The sequence below is a fragment of the Triturus cristatus genome, chromosome 3_1, assembly GCF_964204655.1.
Source record: "Triturus cristatus chromosome 3_1, aTriCri1.1, whole genome shotgun sequence".
Classification (NCBI taxonomy): domain Eukaryota; kingdom Metazoa; phylum Chordata; class Amphibia; order Caudata; family Salamandridae; genus Triturus; species Triturus cristatus.
Window position 1 is genome coordinate 291,203,570 of NC_140583.1, and position 19,624 is coordinate 291,223,193.

General features: G+C 43.6%; 1 protein-coding gene across 1 annotated transcript in view; it reads right to left on the minus strand.

The window, feature by feature from the left end:
• Positions 1–874: 874 nt before the first annotated feature.
• Positions 875–19,624, minus strand: part of REC114 (REC114 meiotic recombination protein) — a 683,893-nt gene continuing 665,143 nt past the window's right edge. Inside the window, exon 7 of the mRNA XM_085646137.1 lies at positions 875–1,050. Within this exon, the coding sequence (XP_085502263.1) occupies positions 886–1,050 (165 nt within the window). The 3' untranslated portion in view covers positions 875–885. The remainder of the gene's footprint in view (positions 1,051–19,624) is intronic.

Below are 19,624 nucleotides of genomic sequence, written 5' to 3' on the forward strand. Positions count from 1 at the left end.
TAGCACCTGTCTATATTTTATTATTACTATGTACCGGTCGTCTTTCTGGGCTTTGGTAGTTGAAAGTGAACTTTTCAGTTGAAAAGAAATATCATGTTGACTAACCATTTCTATTGAGTAGTTCGACTTTAACTGATGCCTCATTTTATCTACTTGATCGTTTGAGGTTTAGTAAGTGGAACGCACAATGTCATGGTACGACTGATATGGGAAACTAATCAGGTCTGACTAGTGGGTCTGTAACAACTGAATCATTCCTAAGTGACATACAGTATATGAAACTCGTATTTTACAGACCTAGTGTTCTCTCATTGTGCAGAAGACATAAGCTTTAAATGGCAAGAATCTTTTCTGTCAACAGGCCTTGCCAGCCGACATGTCAGTTTTCTTAAGTTATGAGTAACTAGCGCCTTTGTCCTGTCTCTATTACACATGCAGCCACATATAACTAGTAGATATGAGTGCATTTTCAGTTACGTTTTAGTTGAAATTATGTATTTTTTCATAAATCTTTTTGCACTGATCTGTACAACGATGTATATTCATTCTGAAAATCTTTTATAATTTTAAATTTTGTTTTTTAAGCTCATGAAATGTTCTCTAGCATGGTTCTATTCTATGCAATTAGATCACTAGGTCAGTATTCTCCAAGGTCTGGTATCTTAATCTGTGGGTTTTCAGTTAGACTTCTGAAGCGATTCAGGGTTTTCATGTGGTGTCGCTAGGTGCATGAACGTGTGCTTTCTGTGTATATTTGTTAAAGTGCAACGATGTAAAAAGTGAATTCACATGTTTTTAAAAATAAACAACTTGAAACAAGCTTTTGCAAGAGCTTTATTCACTTTCTAGGCCACAGCAAATGTTTTGATAGCAGGCCAAGATATCTCACACATCAGCCAGTTTTTGGAGTTCCTTTTCCACTGCTTCTACAAAGGCGGGGAAGTGCTGGTCCAGCAGACACAGGCGTAAGAAGGGCCGTAAATCCTTTGTGTTCCAAGCGGATTGCTGGTAGGCCAGAGGCTGTTCTGTTAAGTTCCCTTTCAGCACCGACTGCAGATATAAGCATAGTGCATATATTTTGAAAACCATATTTGTACACACACGCAACACAGAAAAGCATAATCATTCTAGTTGAATTGATGGGTCGTCTGATTTCAGAGGAAGCATACTGAACAATCGCTTTCTTTGGTACTTCTGCTTTCTTTTGAACACTGTTTTCTGGAAATTAGCATGGATGTGGGCTACGACCTCCATCGCTTGAAACCCCATTTTAACTACATCACAGGGAAGGCGTTGCATGACCTTAAACAATAGTTTTTGGTAACTGTGCAAAATTATGACAAATCTTTTTACCTACACTTGACAATGATTGCCCATGTCATTAAAGACAATAATAATTGTAAAAGAAATGAGAGCTAAAATAAACCATTGGTTCATAAGACCTATTAGGGATAGATGGCAAAGAAAACGAGCATTAGCAAAGCCAATAAGTCTCGCCTATGTGATTGTGTTTTAACCATGTTGTCTACCTGTGTGGGGCGGCTGTACAGTGTGACTAAAAGTCGGTGAGGTAGGGTAGACTGCAGTGGAATAGAGTAGAATAAGGTAGATTTGAAGTGGACTGGGGGAGAGTGGGGTGGATTAGGGTAGATTGGAGTGAAGGAGTTGGGTAGATTAGCATGGTACATTGATTTGGGGTAGAGTGGAGAAGACTGGAGTGGGGTAGATTGAACTGGGATATCTTGGGGTAGATTGGAGTGGGGTAGTTTAGGGAAGCGGGGAGCGCAGTAGATTGGAGTGGGGTAGATTGGTGTGGAGTGGGATGTGAGGGTGATTGGTGTGGTGTTGGGTAGACTGGAGTGGAGTTGGGTAGACTGGAGTGGAATCGGGTAGATTGGACTAGGATATATTGAGGTAGATGGGGAAGAGTGGAGCTCAGTGGTGTGGGATAGATTAGCACCTCTGTGCACCTATCAACTATTCTGTCACTCTGCAAGTTCCCTATCACCTTCCCAAACATCGGCTTGTGGCGCTCCTACACTCCTATTCCAGGGAAATACAGTAATGGTTGACAAAGGTATCTCCTTCTAGACCAGGGGACTTCATCAAGGTCTTACTCCGTTTGGCGAAGATGAAGAAATGCTCCAAGGTATGTGCAGACACAGGGAGGAAGGGGCACCACACGGCAGGGTTGGGCAGGGAGACCTTGCGGGCCCCTGTGTCACAAACCCAACAGCAGCTGCCGGAACTAATGTAATGCCTCAAAACCAACACACATCAGAGCTTGCAGTGAGTCCGGGCCCTCTCCTGGGCTGCTGGTTCACAATATGCTGAACATTGGGAGCTGGCCGTAGTGGGAAGACCTTGCAGAATCCTCTGAAGTGGGGAGAATATGGGGAAGCAGCTGCCCACCTAGAGTGGAGTGGGGTAGATTACAGTGGAGTAGATTGGGCTGGAGTGGGGTAGATTGGGCTGGAGTGGGGTAGATTGGGCTGGAGTGGGGTAGATTGGGCTGGAGTGGGGTAGATTGGGCTGGAGTGGGGTAGATTGGGCTGGAGTGGGGTAGATTGGGCTGGAGTGGGGTAGATTGGGCTGGAGTGGGGTAGATTGGGCTGGAGTGGGGTGGATTGGGCTGGGGTGGATTGGGCTGGAGTGGATTGGGGTGAAGTAGATTGGGGTGAAGTAGATTGGGGTGAAGTAGAGTGCGACGGATTTGATGGGTATATTGGAGTATGGTAGTTTGGGGGGAGTTAGGGGTAAAGTAGAGTAGAGTGGAGTGGTGTGGATTTGGTGAAGTGGGTTAGATTGGACTGGAACAGGGAATATTTGAGTGGCATATGGTAGTGTGGAATGGGGTAGATTGGGTAGAGTAGAATGGAGGTTGGTAAGGGGGTAGATTGAGTGGATCGGAGTGGGGTAGATTGAGATGGAGTAGACTTGAGTGGAGTGAGCTAGATTGGGAAAGAGTGTAGTGGGTTAGATTAGAGTAGATTGGGTGGATTAGAGTATGGTAGATTGGAATGGAGTGCAGTAGAGTGGCGTGTGGTAGATTGTAGCGGAGTAGATTGGAGTGAGATATACTGGTGTAGATTGGAGCTGAGTGGGCTATGTTGGAGAGGAGTAGGTTGGAGTAGAGTGGGGTTGAGTGGCGTGTGGTCGGCTGGAGTGGAAAGGAGTAGACCAGGGTAGATTGGAGTAGAGAGTTCTGTAGTCGGATAGATTGGGTGGATTATGGTGGGGGTAGATTGGAGTGGAGTGTGGTAGATTGGAATTGGGTAATTTGGGTTGAGTTTTGGTGAACTGGGTTAGATTGGACTGGAGTGGGGTAGATTTGAGTGCCATATGGTAGATCAGAGTTGAGTGGGGTAAAGTGGAATGGAGTTGGGGGGTTGAAGTGGAGCTGAGTGGGGTAGACTTGAGTAGAGTGTATTGGGGTAGATAAGGGTGGGCTAGATTAGGGAGGGGTACAGTGGGTTAGATTGAAGTATGGTTATTTGGAATGAAGTGGGGTAGATTGGAGAGGGGTGGAGTAGATTGGAGTGTATAGATTCGAAGAGTGATGATTGGAGTGGAGCAGATAAGGGTATATTGGGCAGGGGTAGCTTGGGGTAGAGTGGGGTGGGGTAGATTTGAGTGTGTGTGGTGGAGTGGAGTGTCGTGGGGTAGAATAGAGTGGTGAGGAGTAGGATAGATTACAGTGGAGTTTGGAATGGGGTACATTGGCGTAGAATGGTGTAAATTGGAGTGGGATACATTGGGGTAGAGTAGGATAGAGTGCAGTAGATTGGGGTTAGGGTGCAGTGGATTGGGGTTGGAGTGCAGATCGTATTAAAAAAAGAAATTTCGCCACACTTCAGAATTACAAAGAAAATGGGCTTCATTTGTACTAATTCTGATATATTATGAAATATCCGCACAATTGATTTTTATTGCACATCCCTTCTTATTTTACATGGGTATTTAGCAGGATTGTCACATAAATTCTCTCACTTTGATGTTAGCGAACGAAAAATAAACTCCAAGATCCCTGGAAGAGTGAGCCTTACATTTGACCTCTGTCTTGGAATGCACAGCAAATGTGATAAGATAACAAAATGTAAAGTTTACAGAAAACCAGTTCGAGAAAGCATACAGTAAACAGTGTTTGAGGGACAAACTGAACCTGTACATCATTAAGCAAATAAAGCCAGCAAATAGAAAGCCAGAAAGTGTGAGTTAAAAAAAACAATGGTAAGCAACAGGTGTAATGCATTCCTAGGTCAATTTTCTGAAAGTCCCCAAGATGTCTTTATCAAACCAGGGAGCTGCGCTGTCTGGTAGGCTGCAACCTAAAAGAACGAGTACATGCATGAATAATCATCTGTTCTATACATCAAGAAGCTGAAGGTCTGGCAAGTGGTTGGTAAAGTGTGTGTATCAGCCATATCTAGGTACACTATTGTGGGCGGTATTTTTGAATAGAATATTTTATTGATATTTAAATATAGTAAAGCAGCTCAGACAGGAAGCACCAGTAACATTACAATTCAAAGTCATCTAAAATTATTACATGGTGCATGGCTACTGGATAGTTTTGGATAGTAATCGGTTATAAGTAAACCTATTTATTTAGTTCCACGTAAATTTGGAATACTTTCACCATTGATGCAAATCTTCTTCTCAACCATTCCTGAAGGTGTGGTGCTGTAGGTGATAGCCAGTATTTTGCAATATCTCTGTTTAGCAAGAAGAAAACCCAGGCCTAAAACACAGTGTACTCTACAAATATAACTTTCTTCCTTCATAATGCCCAAGAGCACCAGCTTAGGGGATACATTTGCCTGCAACCCAAGTACTGCAGAGAGCATGCGGGCAATCTCGAGCCCATAACTATGAGTATTTTAACATCGCCAGACACCATGCAAAAAATTCCCATTCTGCAATCTGCATTTAGGTTAGTGCGGAGACGTAATTATGGCCATCTTCCAAAAGCCTTTAAGTGAGGAGTATTTTCTATGGGAATATTTAAAGTGGATCAAATGCAATTTAACCAATATGCCCAACTTATGGGATGCCATCTTGGCTTCACACCTGTTATTTTGTTTCCAATGTGTCTTTATTTTAGAGAAGTGCAAAAAAAAATAAAAAGAGAAAAGAAAAAACTGAATAAATTGCAAACAAGACATTATGAAAAGCAATGAGCTTCATGTTCGGAGTAACGGTCTGTGACATGTGTTCAAGAATTGAGTGGACTCGAGACATTAGAGTACCTTAATGAACTTAGACTACTTGCATCAACATCTCGGAACACCCACTATGCGGCCTCATACATTATCTTTAACCATGCCCCAAATCTTATCAAACTTCCGCGAGTATCCAGATGCTGTCTATACTATGCGCTCCATCATGGCACATCCAACAATACATTCGTGCATACAGAGGGTTGTTTCTGCCATCCATCTCTTCATAATATCTTTCCAGGAGCCCCAGCGAGGTAACTTAACGTGTTGGGTTTATTGGTTGTCCAGTAATCTCTGTGAGGGCTGGTTGAATTCTTGCCCAATAAGATTCAATGTCTACACATTCCCAAATCATGTATATCACGTAGCTCCGTTCCCTGTGACATCTGGTGCATGTGGTGAAATCCCACTTTTCATGTTGGATAATCTCCCAGGAGTGTGATAATTACTGTAGGTAACGAGCTGGATAAGCTGGAGACAAGAGGAGATCACCAACTTCAGTCCGACATCTTAGCTTCTCACACCTTGTCCAGGGCACCCGTGTTCGCCTCCCACCTAGGTCTCTGATATACCATTGGGTCCAGGGTGTCCCACAGATCGGTATATTCTCAAGATGCTGCCTTTTCCCAAGGGTTCCATCATTAGCCTGGACTCTAAAGAGGCTGAATTTGGGTTGGATGCACCAGTATGGAATGCATTGGTTCTAGTATACACTGCAGTTGGAGAAATCCAATAAAAAAAACTGGGTTTGTGTAGATGGAATAAGCTGCAAAAGACTGCAAATGGTGTCTCCTTCCCATTTGTCATTTATTGTCGAAATTCCAAAGAGATTCCGAAACTTAAATTCAGATGCTTTGAAGGTAGATGCAACCAGTTGCCCGGCTAAAGTGGAGCTTCCATTGAAATGTGTTTATGCCAGGCAATGTAAGACAGTGCTCTTCACCAAGCCATAGCATGGTGATTTCAGGGAGATCTCTAGGAATATTGTGTCGATCGAGGTAATGAGCATGGTAAAATACTGTAACTTCAATCTAAATGTCGGATCATCTTGGTCTCCAACATTCTAATCATTAATGATTGTAAGTTCCCAATCAAAGTTTGACATCTGACATGTCCACTCCATCGTACATAGCTTGTTTGCATTTGGCCCAGGATATCCTTTGTTGTTGTCCAAGCCACACAAATCTCATATATGGGCTGTCAGGTTATCAAAAAAGGGTTGTGGAATGTTGGATGGGAAATCTTGTAGGACATACAGGAATTTGGTAACGACCATCTTCTTAAAAAGAGCTATTCTGCTAGTTCTTGTCAGTGGAAGCACCACTTGCTAATATTATGTTCAAGCTGTGCTAATAGGAGGCATACGTTAAGATTTCATGCCTGGTGAGGATGGATTGCAATATGGACTGCTATATATTTAAAACGGTCTTTGTGTATTTGGAATAGCAGTTGTCAAGGCATTTTATCTTGCATCAAGCAAATGCCACCAAGAGGGATTTACTCAAATTGACAGACCAGTTGCGTCTGTGTAGAGGTGCAGGATGGTCATTTTGTGGACTCCTGATATATGCGGCAAGCACACAAAGAGATGCACCTCGTCCGTATATAGAGAGGTGCGGTCATCCAGTTGATCTGCCCATCAAAAACCCTTAACCAAGGCATTTTTCCTGATCAGTTTGGCTGGGGGCTCGTGGCTATTACAAATAGAATTGGCATGTGGCAGCCCTGTAGGGTACCCCTCTCAAACAGGAAGCGATTTTGAAAAGGCTCAGTTCACCCGGACTTGCGCCCAAAGTGAAGAGTACAAGGCCCTAATACATGCCAAAATACGTGATTCAATGTTCATCTGATGGGGGACATGCAGCAGAAAATTCCAACTAATGGAATCAAAGGCTTCTCAAAGTCTAGTAATAGAAGGATATGGGGATCTCGCAAATCATTCTTCCTGGGAATGATGAGGTGTAATCTCTGGAGGCATTGTTTAGTACAGTGTCCATGTATGAAGCCATTTTGGTCGTGATGAATGAATGCTGTAATAACCTTAACCAGCTGATTTGTGAGAAGCTTCGATAAGATCTTAGCTTTTGTGTTAAGGAGTGATAAAGGTCGATAGGATAAGCACTGCTCAGAGGTTTACTTCGTTTTGGGATGACCACGATTGTTGACCCGTGGAAATCCCGTGGCATTTGGCCAGTCTCAATTGTTTCTGCATACAATCTAAAAAAGTGAGGCCAGTCAATGCCAGCAACTTTTTAAAGAATTCAACTAGGGAGCTGTTTGGACCTGACGTTTTCCCCAAGTGTAGTCCGTGCTTGACTGGACTGGAGGGATTTTACTGGGACGTCTGTAATAAGCAGGTTTGTCAATTCAGTCTCGGATTGGGAATGGCCAGGATACAAAGACTGACAGACGGCAAAGATGTCGGCTCTATCATTTGCAGACGTAAATGTATTCCCATTCAATCAATCATCGGTTTACTAAGCGCAACTACTCACTCGCAAGGGTCACAAAGTACTGCTGGGGGTGAGCCAGGTCTTGAGGTCCTTCAAGAACTTGGAGAGTGTTGGTGTCTATCAGAGGTGGTGAGGGAGGGTGTTCCATGCTCTGGCCACGAGAAGGGCAAAGGAACGGCCTCCTGTGCAAGAGAGAGTTTAGCTGAGCAGAGGGATCTTGGGGGTGCGTGGAACTTGAGACAGTGGTTCCAGTAGGCGGGTCCGGCGTTGTTAAGGGCTTTGTGGGCATGGGTGAGAAGCTTGAAGGGGATTCTCTTCTCGACGGGAAGCCAGTGTAGTGTCTGCAGGTGTTGGGTGATGTGGCAGTGGCGCAGTAGGTTGAGGACTAGTCTGACGGCGGCATTCTGGAGTTTGCGGGTGAGGTTCTTGTTGATCCCGGCGTATAGTGCGTTGCTGTAGTCTAGTCTGCTGCTGATGAGGGCGTGGGTAACGGTTTTTCTGTTTTCGAGGGGAATCCAGTTGTATGTCTTTCGTAGGAGGCGGAGGGTGTGGAAGCAGGAGGAGGTGACCGCATTGAATTGGCGGTCAATTTTGAGTTCGGAGTCCAGGATGATTTCGAGGTTGCATGCATCAGTTATATGCAGGACTATGTATGATTGAGCCTTATGTGTAGGAGTCTCCCAGGTTTGACACCGTTTTCATATATATTCTACCCCGGGAAGCCAATGTTATTACCCCTTCGGCAGGACTCTTTCAAGAGGAGGAGATCGGTGCATTGCTGTTTTCACAAACTACATAACTGCTTCCCTCTTTATCCTGTTAATCTTATTAATGTTCCATGACTTGATTGTGTAAATCGTGAGGATTGGTATAGGGTCTTGTCTAGTCTTCATGCAATATTAATGAAGTGTAAGAAGCTTGCCCTGCCTGTTTTGCATCGTGAGACCATTCATTGGAAACCATGAACCGCAAACGCCTACCACACACTTTTCCACAGAAGCATCTGTTGCCTACTACCATATAACCTAGAAAAGACCGAAAACAACAATGCTGATCTCAAGCTACAGCGATGTCCCTCGAGTTCTTTGAAGGTTGGTGTATATAGGGGTCCTTTTGGACTGGTTTGGCACCCCATGTCCCGAAAGTTATGATATGTCCGGAATGACCTCGGGCCAGGTGCTTACGATAGGTAGCAAATAGGTGACAAAGTTCAAAAGGTCTCTGGGAAGAGGGAGATAGGGCTATCAGCAGATTTACGCATGTTATAATTAGACGGGGCAAAACAAGAAAACAGAGGAGGGCCTGTCCCTGTTTTTGGTGCAGCACGTTTTGGAGACTTTTGCAATCGAAAAACAGAAGGTTCTATTTGTACACAAACAATTTGTTAATGGGTATAAGCATGGTTTAATATGTATATGCCATGTCTGATTTGTAGACGGTTTTGTTTGATTATATATGTATATATGTTGTTTGCAGCTTTGAAAAAGACCATAGAACGAAACGTCTGCTGCCTTCGTTTTTTGCCGATTTGATAAGACAAGACCGGAGAATAAGAGAAAGAAAGGACCACCTTGAATTACTTCCATGGTTATTAACCTGCACACTGTATGGACTACTTTTTGTGTGCCTCGGTATCTGTGTATGTAAATGATGTATGTAAATGATGTATGTAATTATTATCTCCCCAGAGAGTTTTCTCTCAAGAGTGTACACCCTCTGAGTGGCTGGTGGGATCTATTACCTTGAGAGCACCACAATGCATTATTTGTCTAAATAGATGTGCGTTCGCAAGTGGCATAGCTACTGGACTTAGTTTGCTTTGTGTCAATATTCCAGCAAGGCGCCTGCTTCACTGTGATCTCGCAGGCAGTCACTTAGGCGGCAGCTTTGTTTTTAGGTCGAGCTAGACAGTGCATGCACTGTCTCTTCGAGACCTGCTGTAATCTGTCTGTGTACTTCTAGTCCATCCCCTTTCTTGGGAATGATTTTCATTTGTCTATGTCAGTATCCTTTAAAAGTCCTTGCTTGCTAGTGGTCCATCCTGCCTCTTTGTCCCTCCTTTTTCTCTTCTGTTCCTCCCAAGGAGCAGGGACTTAGTACTGTCTCATTCCACTATGGTTCTTTATTTGTTCTTTGGGGGACTATTTTTTTAGTGGTTTCTGGCACTGTTACTGGTTGCCTGTTTGCTTCAGCGCCCTAGCTGCTTACATTCATATATAGCATTCTTCCTCCAACTTCCTTTTAATGCCACAGTTGTATTACTGCTGCTTTTTTACTGTTGTCTCCCCCACCGTGGCTCCTGCATAGTTGCATGTATTTTTTTAATTAGGCTTTTTACACTTTTCGATCGCCAACATTATTTGGGCTTTTTCTAGTAGGATATTTGCTTGGATTGGGCTTCCTTTTATATGGGATTGGGCTTGTTTTTTTAGTTATGGCCTGCAAAGGGTTTACATCCCGGCCCCTCTATTACCTGCCTTTTTATTGTTTCCTGTGCCAGCCACGTACTTTTTTCCCAGTGCTATTGGCTGTAGCAAAACTTTTTCCTTTTCAATGGTAATTTTTACCAACAGGTTAAAGGTACCAGTATGGGCGCTGTTTTCGCTCCAAATTTTGTCATATTATATATGGATTGGCTAGAGACACAGAGAATTCTATCCCAACATAATCCTTTCAGAAGTAACATTCTTGAATGGAAACACTATATAGACGATATTTTCCTCATTTGGAATGGCACAGATGAGAATCTCTTGAACTTTCAAGGTTGGCTTAACACACATTGTAATGGCCTTAACTTCACTATCAACAGGAGCAAACAGGAGATCGCTTTCCTTGATCTGATGATCATAGCACATGATGAAACCCTTTACACTCTACCGTAAACCCACCGAAAAAAATACACTTTTGTCGTATGACAGTCATCATCCCAGAGCCTTAAGAGACTCCCTTCCATATTCACAATTCTTCCACATACGCCGCAATTGTTACCGCAAAGAGGACTATTTCATGGAAGCTAAAATCATCTAAAAAACTGACAAACAGAGGCTATCCACGTAAACTAGTTAAAACAGCTCTGAAACGTGCCTGGTATTGCCCCAGGGATACTCTACTGATTCCAAAAGAAAGAACTAATAGTGCCAAACTAGTATGTGTCACCACTTTTTCACCTGTCTCCAACTCAGTAAGGAAATGCATCCTGAAACATTGGCCCACACTTAATGCAGGTAGCCTTAATCTAAAACGCCCCTTATTTGCCTTCAAGAAAAGCAAGCGTATAAAAGACCATCTGGTAAGGGCAGCTCTCCCTAATACCAAAAGTAATACTACACTAAGAGAGTTCTGGGGACTACCGCCTGTTGTAGGTCATTTTAAATGCGGTAATTGCAGTGTTTGCCACCTCACTGCGGACACTAAGAAATGTGTGCATGCAAATTTTGACGTCACCCTATCTAACTTTTCCAACTGTAACACTGTCCATGTTCTATACGCTCTCTTTTGCCCATGCAACCTTATTTATGTTGGTCAAACGACACAAAAGATTAGGATCCGGATTTACCAACACATAAGCAGGATACGGTGCAAAACACCGAATGCACCCCTTGTTGAACATTTTTCTGCACTTAACTACACCGAAAATGAAATAAGGTGGCAAGTGATCACAGTGATCCATCAACCCCCAAGGATTACGAACATCACAGGTATCCTTAACAAAGAGGAATTGAAATGGATCATAAAAACGGACAGTCTCTACACAGGATTGAATCGCCTGGAGGATTGGTCCAATCTGCTGTAATCAGATCACCTGGACCTTCTATCTGATCTCCTCTTCACCCTTGTCTCAATTCTGCATGCCAATTGATACTTGAGCCCTTGCTCACCGTCCTACATAACTGTATTATTTATGTAACTGCAGCCCCACCCCACTACTTTGTTTTTAGAAATCTTCATTCGTTTTATGCCACCTGCCGCGTTGCTACCAATTTTTTTTATCACCTTGAATTCATATTCCCCGATGCTTCATTGTCATTTGCCCCTTCATTGTATGTTTTTTCCTTTTTCCCCCCTTTATCCCTCTCTACTCCTCATACCCTTCGATTGCTACACAAAGACTCATTGCACCCTCCCTTTCCCTTATTACCCTTTTCCCATCATACTTCCCAACTTTTTGTCTACTCTTGATCTTGCCAGAGGCCTTGCCTTCGGTTCACTCTTTCTGGACCAATTCACTTCTCACCCTTTCAATATGGCCGCTCTGCTTCCTTAGTTAATAGACTCTCACTTGCGCGTCCCCGTAGATCGTCAAATCCGCCTGCCACCTATCTTTAGAATGCTACACTGCCCGTACTCCTATCCAGAGCCCCTGAATCACTCGGACAGGACAGCCAGATCGCCAAAGCCGCTGATCCCAGCACCCCGGCTTATACTGCATCGCCAGGTAAACGCTCTCATACATATCTTCTATACCATCGCTAATTTTCTATTCCTCTTCCTAATTCCATTTCCCCTCACTTAAGTTATCTATGCTGGCATCCCCAAACTGACTTCCGATGCCATTGCTTGCATCGCCAGGTAATCGCTCTTCAGCACATTAAATTTACACACTTGTTTCTTCCCCCCCTCCCCCCCCCCCCCCCATTCCCTCCTAAACTCCATTCCCTTTGCTTGGGTCATCTACACTGGCACTCTTCAAATTGAACTCCGGTGCCAGTGCTCGCGCCTCCCAGCTATCCCGGACGGGAACCCGACTTGCCTCTGACCCCACTTTGGTCGTGACATCTCCCTTTCTAGCCCTCCCACGGTAAGAATTCGGCCCATTAGTGCTCGCGCTTTCCCTTAACGCTGACAGTGCCTTCTCTTAACGCATCTTCACATTTCATTTAGAATTCACGCTGGACCTCCCAACAGTTTTTCCTATCCTGGTCCATCACGCGTCAAAACTTTTGGTTGGCCCCAGGCTATGTGCTTAATTTCATCTTCCTTGGTTAGTATCCACCTCCATTTATTAATTCTTTCACTATCCCTCTTCCACCATTATTCACTGATTTACCTTTCATCCAGCCTCTTGACTGACCACTCTAATCCTCACCTTTAGCTCACTTACTAGAGCCCGTTTTTACCTTGTTACCTTCGCTCCTACTAGTAATTTACCTGCGCCTTAGAACACCTTCTATGTTAGTTTTCATTTCTCTATTTTCTTGTAACGCTCCCTATTTCATTTAGACCCTGCAACATATATATCCATCTTTCCTTTCCCCCAATTCGTGCACTGAGTTTTTTTATTTTTCCTATTTCTATTTTTCTGTTATTTTATCCTGCCCTTTGCGACATCCTCTGGTTTCTCTATCCCCCATCTCCCTCCCCTTCTACTTCCCCCCTTAATTCTCTCTAATTTTTCTTCCTTCAACTTCTATTACTTATCCCCTTCCCTCAATAACTAACCTTAAACATTGTTAATTTCTTCGTCTTTCCTCTCCCCCTTCCTTCCCCCATACTTTTCCAGGCACCTTCCCAGGCACTTGTTTTATCAATTAGTCCTGATGATATCCTGATACTCTAACAGGGATTGAAACATCGTCGACACATACATCTTCAACTCTATACTGATTGTATTTTGTGGAGTATGAGATGTAACTCATGTGACTTTCTGTTTACCTACATTCACGCATATTGAAAAGTCACTTTTTAAGTCACTTGCCTGTGGTAAGGAAATCGGTTGATTTCCCTCTACCCTGTCACGGTTTGCTTACTCACCTTTTTGTATATGAATTGTGCGTTGTACCTGGTTGATTATTAAAACCCCATTTTTTATTTGTTACATTTATAAGTCCAATTTTGATTTCTTAAATTTGATATTGCTTCTATTGAAACTGTATGGGACCTTTTTTTTCATAGCATATGTTCACCCTTGGTCCCGTCAGACCGATAGGGTCTCCTTGGTTTTTTCATAATAGTATTGAAGCGCAATCGCTGGATTGCAAGGAATAGTATCCGTATTCCTCGTACAAAAGCTTTTAGTGGGCTGTTTCTACCCTTTCTACTTCCTTGTTCCCTGCCCAGCTCTATACGTAGTCCCCACTCCCTTCCGCAAGGCATGGCACAACACGCTCCTTTATATTCAGACGAATATATTAAAAAGATTTTAGAGGCCCCCTCCCTCTTCTCAGAAAACTCCGAAACCACCAACACGATAGAAAGTTCTATTTTTGACCAACTTGAGAAATCAACCAAGAAATTCATTAGACTAAAATTGATGGTCTGTATGCTTACGGAATATCTCAAAACGGACACAATTCCTGCAGGATTACAAGTTCACAATATCCCAGGTGTATTTACTGACATCAAAAAATACCTCACAGGTTTTAGCCACATTGGAGCTACCTGCTCAAGGCACTGGGTGGTCTTGGGCATAGATCTAGCCAACGAGGAGGCCAAAAAACTAGAGATAGAGATTAAAGACATTGAGAGACAAATTAAAGAGAATAGTGGAATAAAAGACGCAAAAACACTACTAGATAAGGTTGAAAAATCTCACTCTGAATTTCATAGAATTGAGCAGAACAAGATCACTAAAGTAAAACCGGACGTCAAAAACTATAAAATAGAAAGGATACACAAACAGATCTTACTTAGGTCCCAGAACACAGGGACCTTGGGGTAGCTTCAGTAAACAACAAAACATAGTGAGTTTTTCTGACACCTCCGCCGAATCATCAGATAATTCGGATACCGCTGAAGGACCTAGCACATCTAGGAACAGGGGTAATGACACTAATTTTTTAGGTCAAGATCAGGGTCGCCAGACCAACCGGGGAACGCCATGGCCCCCACGCTGGTACAGCGCACCAGGAGACAGGCAAGCACGCCAGAGGTACTACCAATGGTAAGATACTCAATATCTCAACCTAACTATCTTACAACAGTACTGACATCATGCCGGACACTAAATCTATCCCCATTTTCAACCTCTCGAATCACCAACTATCCGAGAAAGAAATCACATTACTCAGTAAGGGCCTATCTTTTGTCCCCACTGCTAAACCGGATTTCCTTCAACTCAAGATTGAATTGCTAAGTTTCTTTAGAAAGATACGTCTGCAGGCACCCTACACCCTTCCGGTAGCTTTTACTGCATTTCGCCCACCATCTACCTTCTCCCCTCCACAACACAGCGTACCAGCTGAGATCCTTAACTTTGAAAAGTTAGTACTCAAAGACTTTACAGATCAGGAACAATCACACAGATTCATTCCGTATAACCTCACACTGTCTGAGAAAAGTGCTTTACAAGAACTGAAACAGATTGACAGTTTAATTATTAAACCAGCAGACAAGGGTGGGGGTATTGTCCTACAGGGGATTGACAGCTACACACAAGAAATCTTTAGACAACTATCCAGAGTTGACCATTACTGCAAACTTCCACCCAATCCCACCAAAGAGATTCAGAAACTCATTCTTGACATTACGGAGGAAGGGATGGCTCAGGGTTTCCTTACTAAAAATGAATTTCTATACCTTCACAAGAAATCACCACGTACTCCTGTGATATACACCTTGCCAAAAATACTACGACACCGCGAGGTCGACCCATTGTATCTGGTTGCGTCTCAATCCTTGAGCCGCTCGGAATATATATTGACTACTTTATTAAAGACTTCGTACCAGAAACCCTTTGTTACATCCAGGATACCATGGCCATGATCAATCTTGTAGAAGGTCTTCCCTTTGATCCTGCACAATGCCTGTTACGTACCCTTAACCCCTTCGCTGCCAGGCCTTTCCCTCCTCCTGTGCCAAGCCTTTTTTTGGCTATTTGGGGTAGTGCGCGATGAGGTCCCTGTAACTTTTTGACCACATAAGGTATCCACGCCGAATTTGCGTTCTTTTCTTCCAAAATCATGGGGATTCTAAAGGTACTCGGGGTTTGTGGATTCCCCTGGAGGGGTCACAGAAATGTGCCAAAATACAGCAAAATGTTGTTTTTTGGGGGGAAAATGGGCTGCAAATGAAAGCGTCTGGATTTTCCCCTGCAAAGGTTATCAAAAAAGGGTTTGTGGGGCTGAAATCACCATTTTCCCAGCTTTTAGGGAATGAAAGACTTTTGACAGAAAACCAACATTTTTTACAGTTTTGGCATTTTTCTGGGACCTAGCCTATTTTTGCTACTTTTTGTGCTTTCAACCTCCTTCCAGTTAATGGTAGAAATGGGTGTGAACGTAATAATGGATCCTGGAAAGCTATACATTTTAGAAAAGTAGACAAAATTCTGAATTCAGCAAGGGGTCATTTGTGTAGATCCATCAAGGTTTCTTTATAGAAAGTAACAGTTAAATATAGGAAAAATTGAAAATGAGTTGAAAAAAACAGCCGTTTGTGTCAACGTTTTCACCGGTAACTTCTTCTAATTATGACAGCTGTTTCAAATCAATATACTGTTACATCTGCTGGACCTTACTGGTTGTAGGGATATATAGGACTTGTAGGTTCACCAAGAAGCCGAAGAACCTAGAGTCTAAAACTGAGGCGCAATTTGCCACGGTTTTTTATTATGTTCCGGGTATATAGCAATTAATGTGGGAAAATGTATAAATGGAAAAATCGGTATGAAAGACACCTATGTATTTCTAAAATGGGAACAAATTGTAGAGTTTAGAAACAGTACATATTTGCACATTTTCGAAATTGGGAATACTCATACTAGCATCAGAATTATCGGTCATTTTTCAAAATGACTTCTTTTTTACACAAAGTCTTTCATTTGGAAGGCAGAAATGCATCAAAAATCAATAGGTAATAACAGGTGCTTTACAAATCTGAATTACCCCAAGACTCCCAATAAAAATGGTACCTCACTTGTGTGGGTAGGCGTAGTGCCCACAACAGGAAATGGCTCAAAACCCAACGTGGTCACACCTCAATTTCGCAGTGAAAAATGACCCTTTTTTGGCAAAGTGCCTAGCTCTAGTTTGTGAACCCTAGCTCTGCGGGCACCTTGGGAAACCTAGCAAACCTATACATTTTTGAAAACTAGACACCCAGGGGAATCCAGGATAGGGTGACTTGACTGCCTCCCACCAGGGTCTGTTACCCAGAATCCCTTGCAAACCTAAAAAATTGTTTAAAAAAACACATTTTCCCCACATTTCTGTGGTGGTAAGTTCTGGAATCTGCGTGGATCCACAAATGTCCACCCACCCGCGTTCCCCAAAGTCTTATGAGAAAAACGATACCTCACTTGTGCGGGTCGGCCTAGTGCCCGCGACAGGAAACGGCGCAAAACGCAACGTGGTCACGCCTCAATTTCGCAGTGAAAAATGACCCTTTTTTGGCAAAGTGTCTAGCTGTAGTTTTCGAACCCTAGTCCTGCAGGCACCTTGGAAAACCTAGCAAACCTATACATTTTTGAAAACAAGACACCCAGGGGAATCCAGGATGGGGTGACTTGACTGCCTCCCACCAGGGTCTGTTACCCAGAATCCCTTGCAAACCTAAAAAATTGTCCAAAAAACAAATTTTCCCCACATTTCTGTGGTGGAAAGTTCCGGAATCTGCATGGATCCACAAATTTCCACCCACCCCACGTTCCCCAAAGTCTTACAAGAAAAATGGTGCCTCACTTGTGCGTGTCGGCCTAGTGCCCGCGACAGGAAACGGCGTATAACGCAACGTGGTCGCACCTCAATTTCACAGTGAAAAATTACCCTTTTTTGGCAAAGTGCCTAGCTGTAGTTTATGAACCCTAGCTCTGCGGGCACCTTGGGAAACCTAGCAAACTTATACATTTCTGAAAACTAGACACCAGTGTGCTTCCAGGGATGTATCGCTTGCGTGGATCCCCCAACGTTTCCTTACCCAGAATCCCCTGCAAACCTCAATTTTAGCTGAAAAAATAACTTTTTTCACACTTTTTTGTGTGGGAAAGTTGTGGCATCACCGGGCTCACTCAAATTTCCCACCACCCAGCGTTCCCCCGGGTCTTGTGTGGGAGGCCCAAGTACCCGCGACAGGCAAGGGCCCAAAACCACCTCCCTGGAAGCCCCCGGGTGTCAGAAATGTGTGGGTTTGGTAGGTTTCCCTAGATGGCCGCCAAGCACGGGCAAAAAAGACAGTTGACCCCCTTGCAAAACCAGATCGTTTTGACATAATTAGTTGTTTGTTTCTACAGCGTGAGAATTTCAGCACAATATTGCAAGGAAAATGTGACAGACATTTTGAGGTTTGCAGGACATTGTGGATAAAATAACTTTTTGGAATTCACAAGAGAGACATCACCATGAACCACCATGGGTTTACGACAATATCTACAGTTGGTGGGTTATTCTTACATGGAACATACACCTTGGCAGAGAAACTAAAAAGACAAAGATTCCTGCACAGCCATCTATTCCTCAAACACACACACATACTGGTTGGATTTGGCACGAGGGCGAGTGATGGTTCAGTGTATTAAATATTATTAACGAGATTTCACAAAAATGAAATGCACTGTCAATAATTAAATGGACAAAAAACTGAACCAATGACTCGCAGCTCGTGAGCTGTAAAGCCACGGCAAGGCACCAACCGCTTTACAGGCCATTCACACACCTTTCATACGTGATACACACAAGACCATTCACACCACCAGGCGCAAAACCAACACATCCCAACATTCACAAAAAGGGACAAGGTACACCCTGCTTCAGGAAGACAAAAAAGACAAATATTACTGCACAGCCATCTAATCCTAAAGCACACACACATACTGGTTAGATTTGGCACGAGGGTGAGTAATGGTTCAGTATATACAATTGTATTAGCAGGTGATTTCACAAAAATGAAATGCACTATTAATAATTGAAAGGACGAGAAACTGAACCATTCACTCACAGCTCGTGAGCTGTAAAGCCACGACAAGGCACCAACCTCTTTACAGGCCATTCATACACCTTTCATACGTGTGACACATACAAAACATTCACGCCGCCAGCCGCGGGCCCATCACATTACAACACTCACACCAGCAGACAGCGCCATTCACGGGCCCATCACTTCCACACGCCCACATCCTGACACAGCAACTACACAGACTGAAGGATTGCGTGGAGTGGCGCTCAGCTAGCAGTGTGTGTAGTGACCAGCAGCAAGTCACTACTCACACACCGCCAGCCAAGCGCCAGTCCACGTACACCTCCAGCCAAGCGCCAGTCCACGCACACCGCCAGTCAAGCGCCACTCCACCACGCACACCGCCAGCCAAGCGCCAGTCCACGCACACCGCCAGCCAAGCGCCAGTCCACGCACACCGCCAGCCAAGCGCCAGAACACACACACCGCCAGCCAAGCGCCAGTCCACGCACACCTCCAGCCAAGCGCCAACCTCCACACACCGCCATCACATTTAGGATTTTATATACAAAAAAACACATATTGCAAATGGATACAAATCTACCAACACAAAATCTGAAACTAAATACATTGCACTAATACTAACCTTGAAACAGAATAATTTTTTTAAACAATACAGATCAGGCAGTTCACTTTACCACTCATGGAAGCTCCCAAAATGTATTATGCGTGTGGTACGCTCTAAAACAAGCAGGCATACACAGCCCAGGGTTAGAAGGACACCCGGGACAGAAATAACGAGACTCCTTCTGCGTACCTCTTCGCCAACAGACTCTACATCTCCTAGTGGGAAAATCTTTTGAAGATGAGGGAGGAATGTAATCGGGAAAGTGGCGATCTTTCAATCGAGCCACATCCTCCACCACTCCAAATCTAGGAACACTTGCCTGTTCCACAACTACAAGGCTAGCTATCACAGAGTGCTGAAACTGAAGAAATGTCAACTTTGACGCAGGAGAACACTCCTTGAACACAATAAAAGCATTGAAACTTGCTAATTCGAAGAAATGGATGGCCAACTTCTTATACCATACATAAGCCTTCCGAATAGTAGTGTAAGGTTCC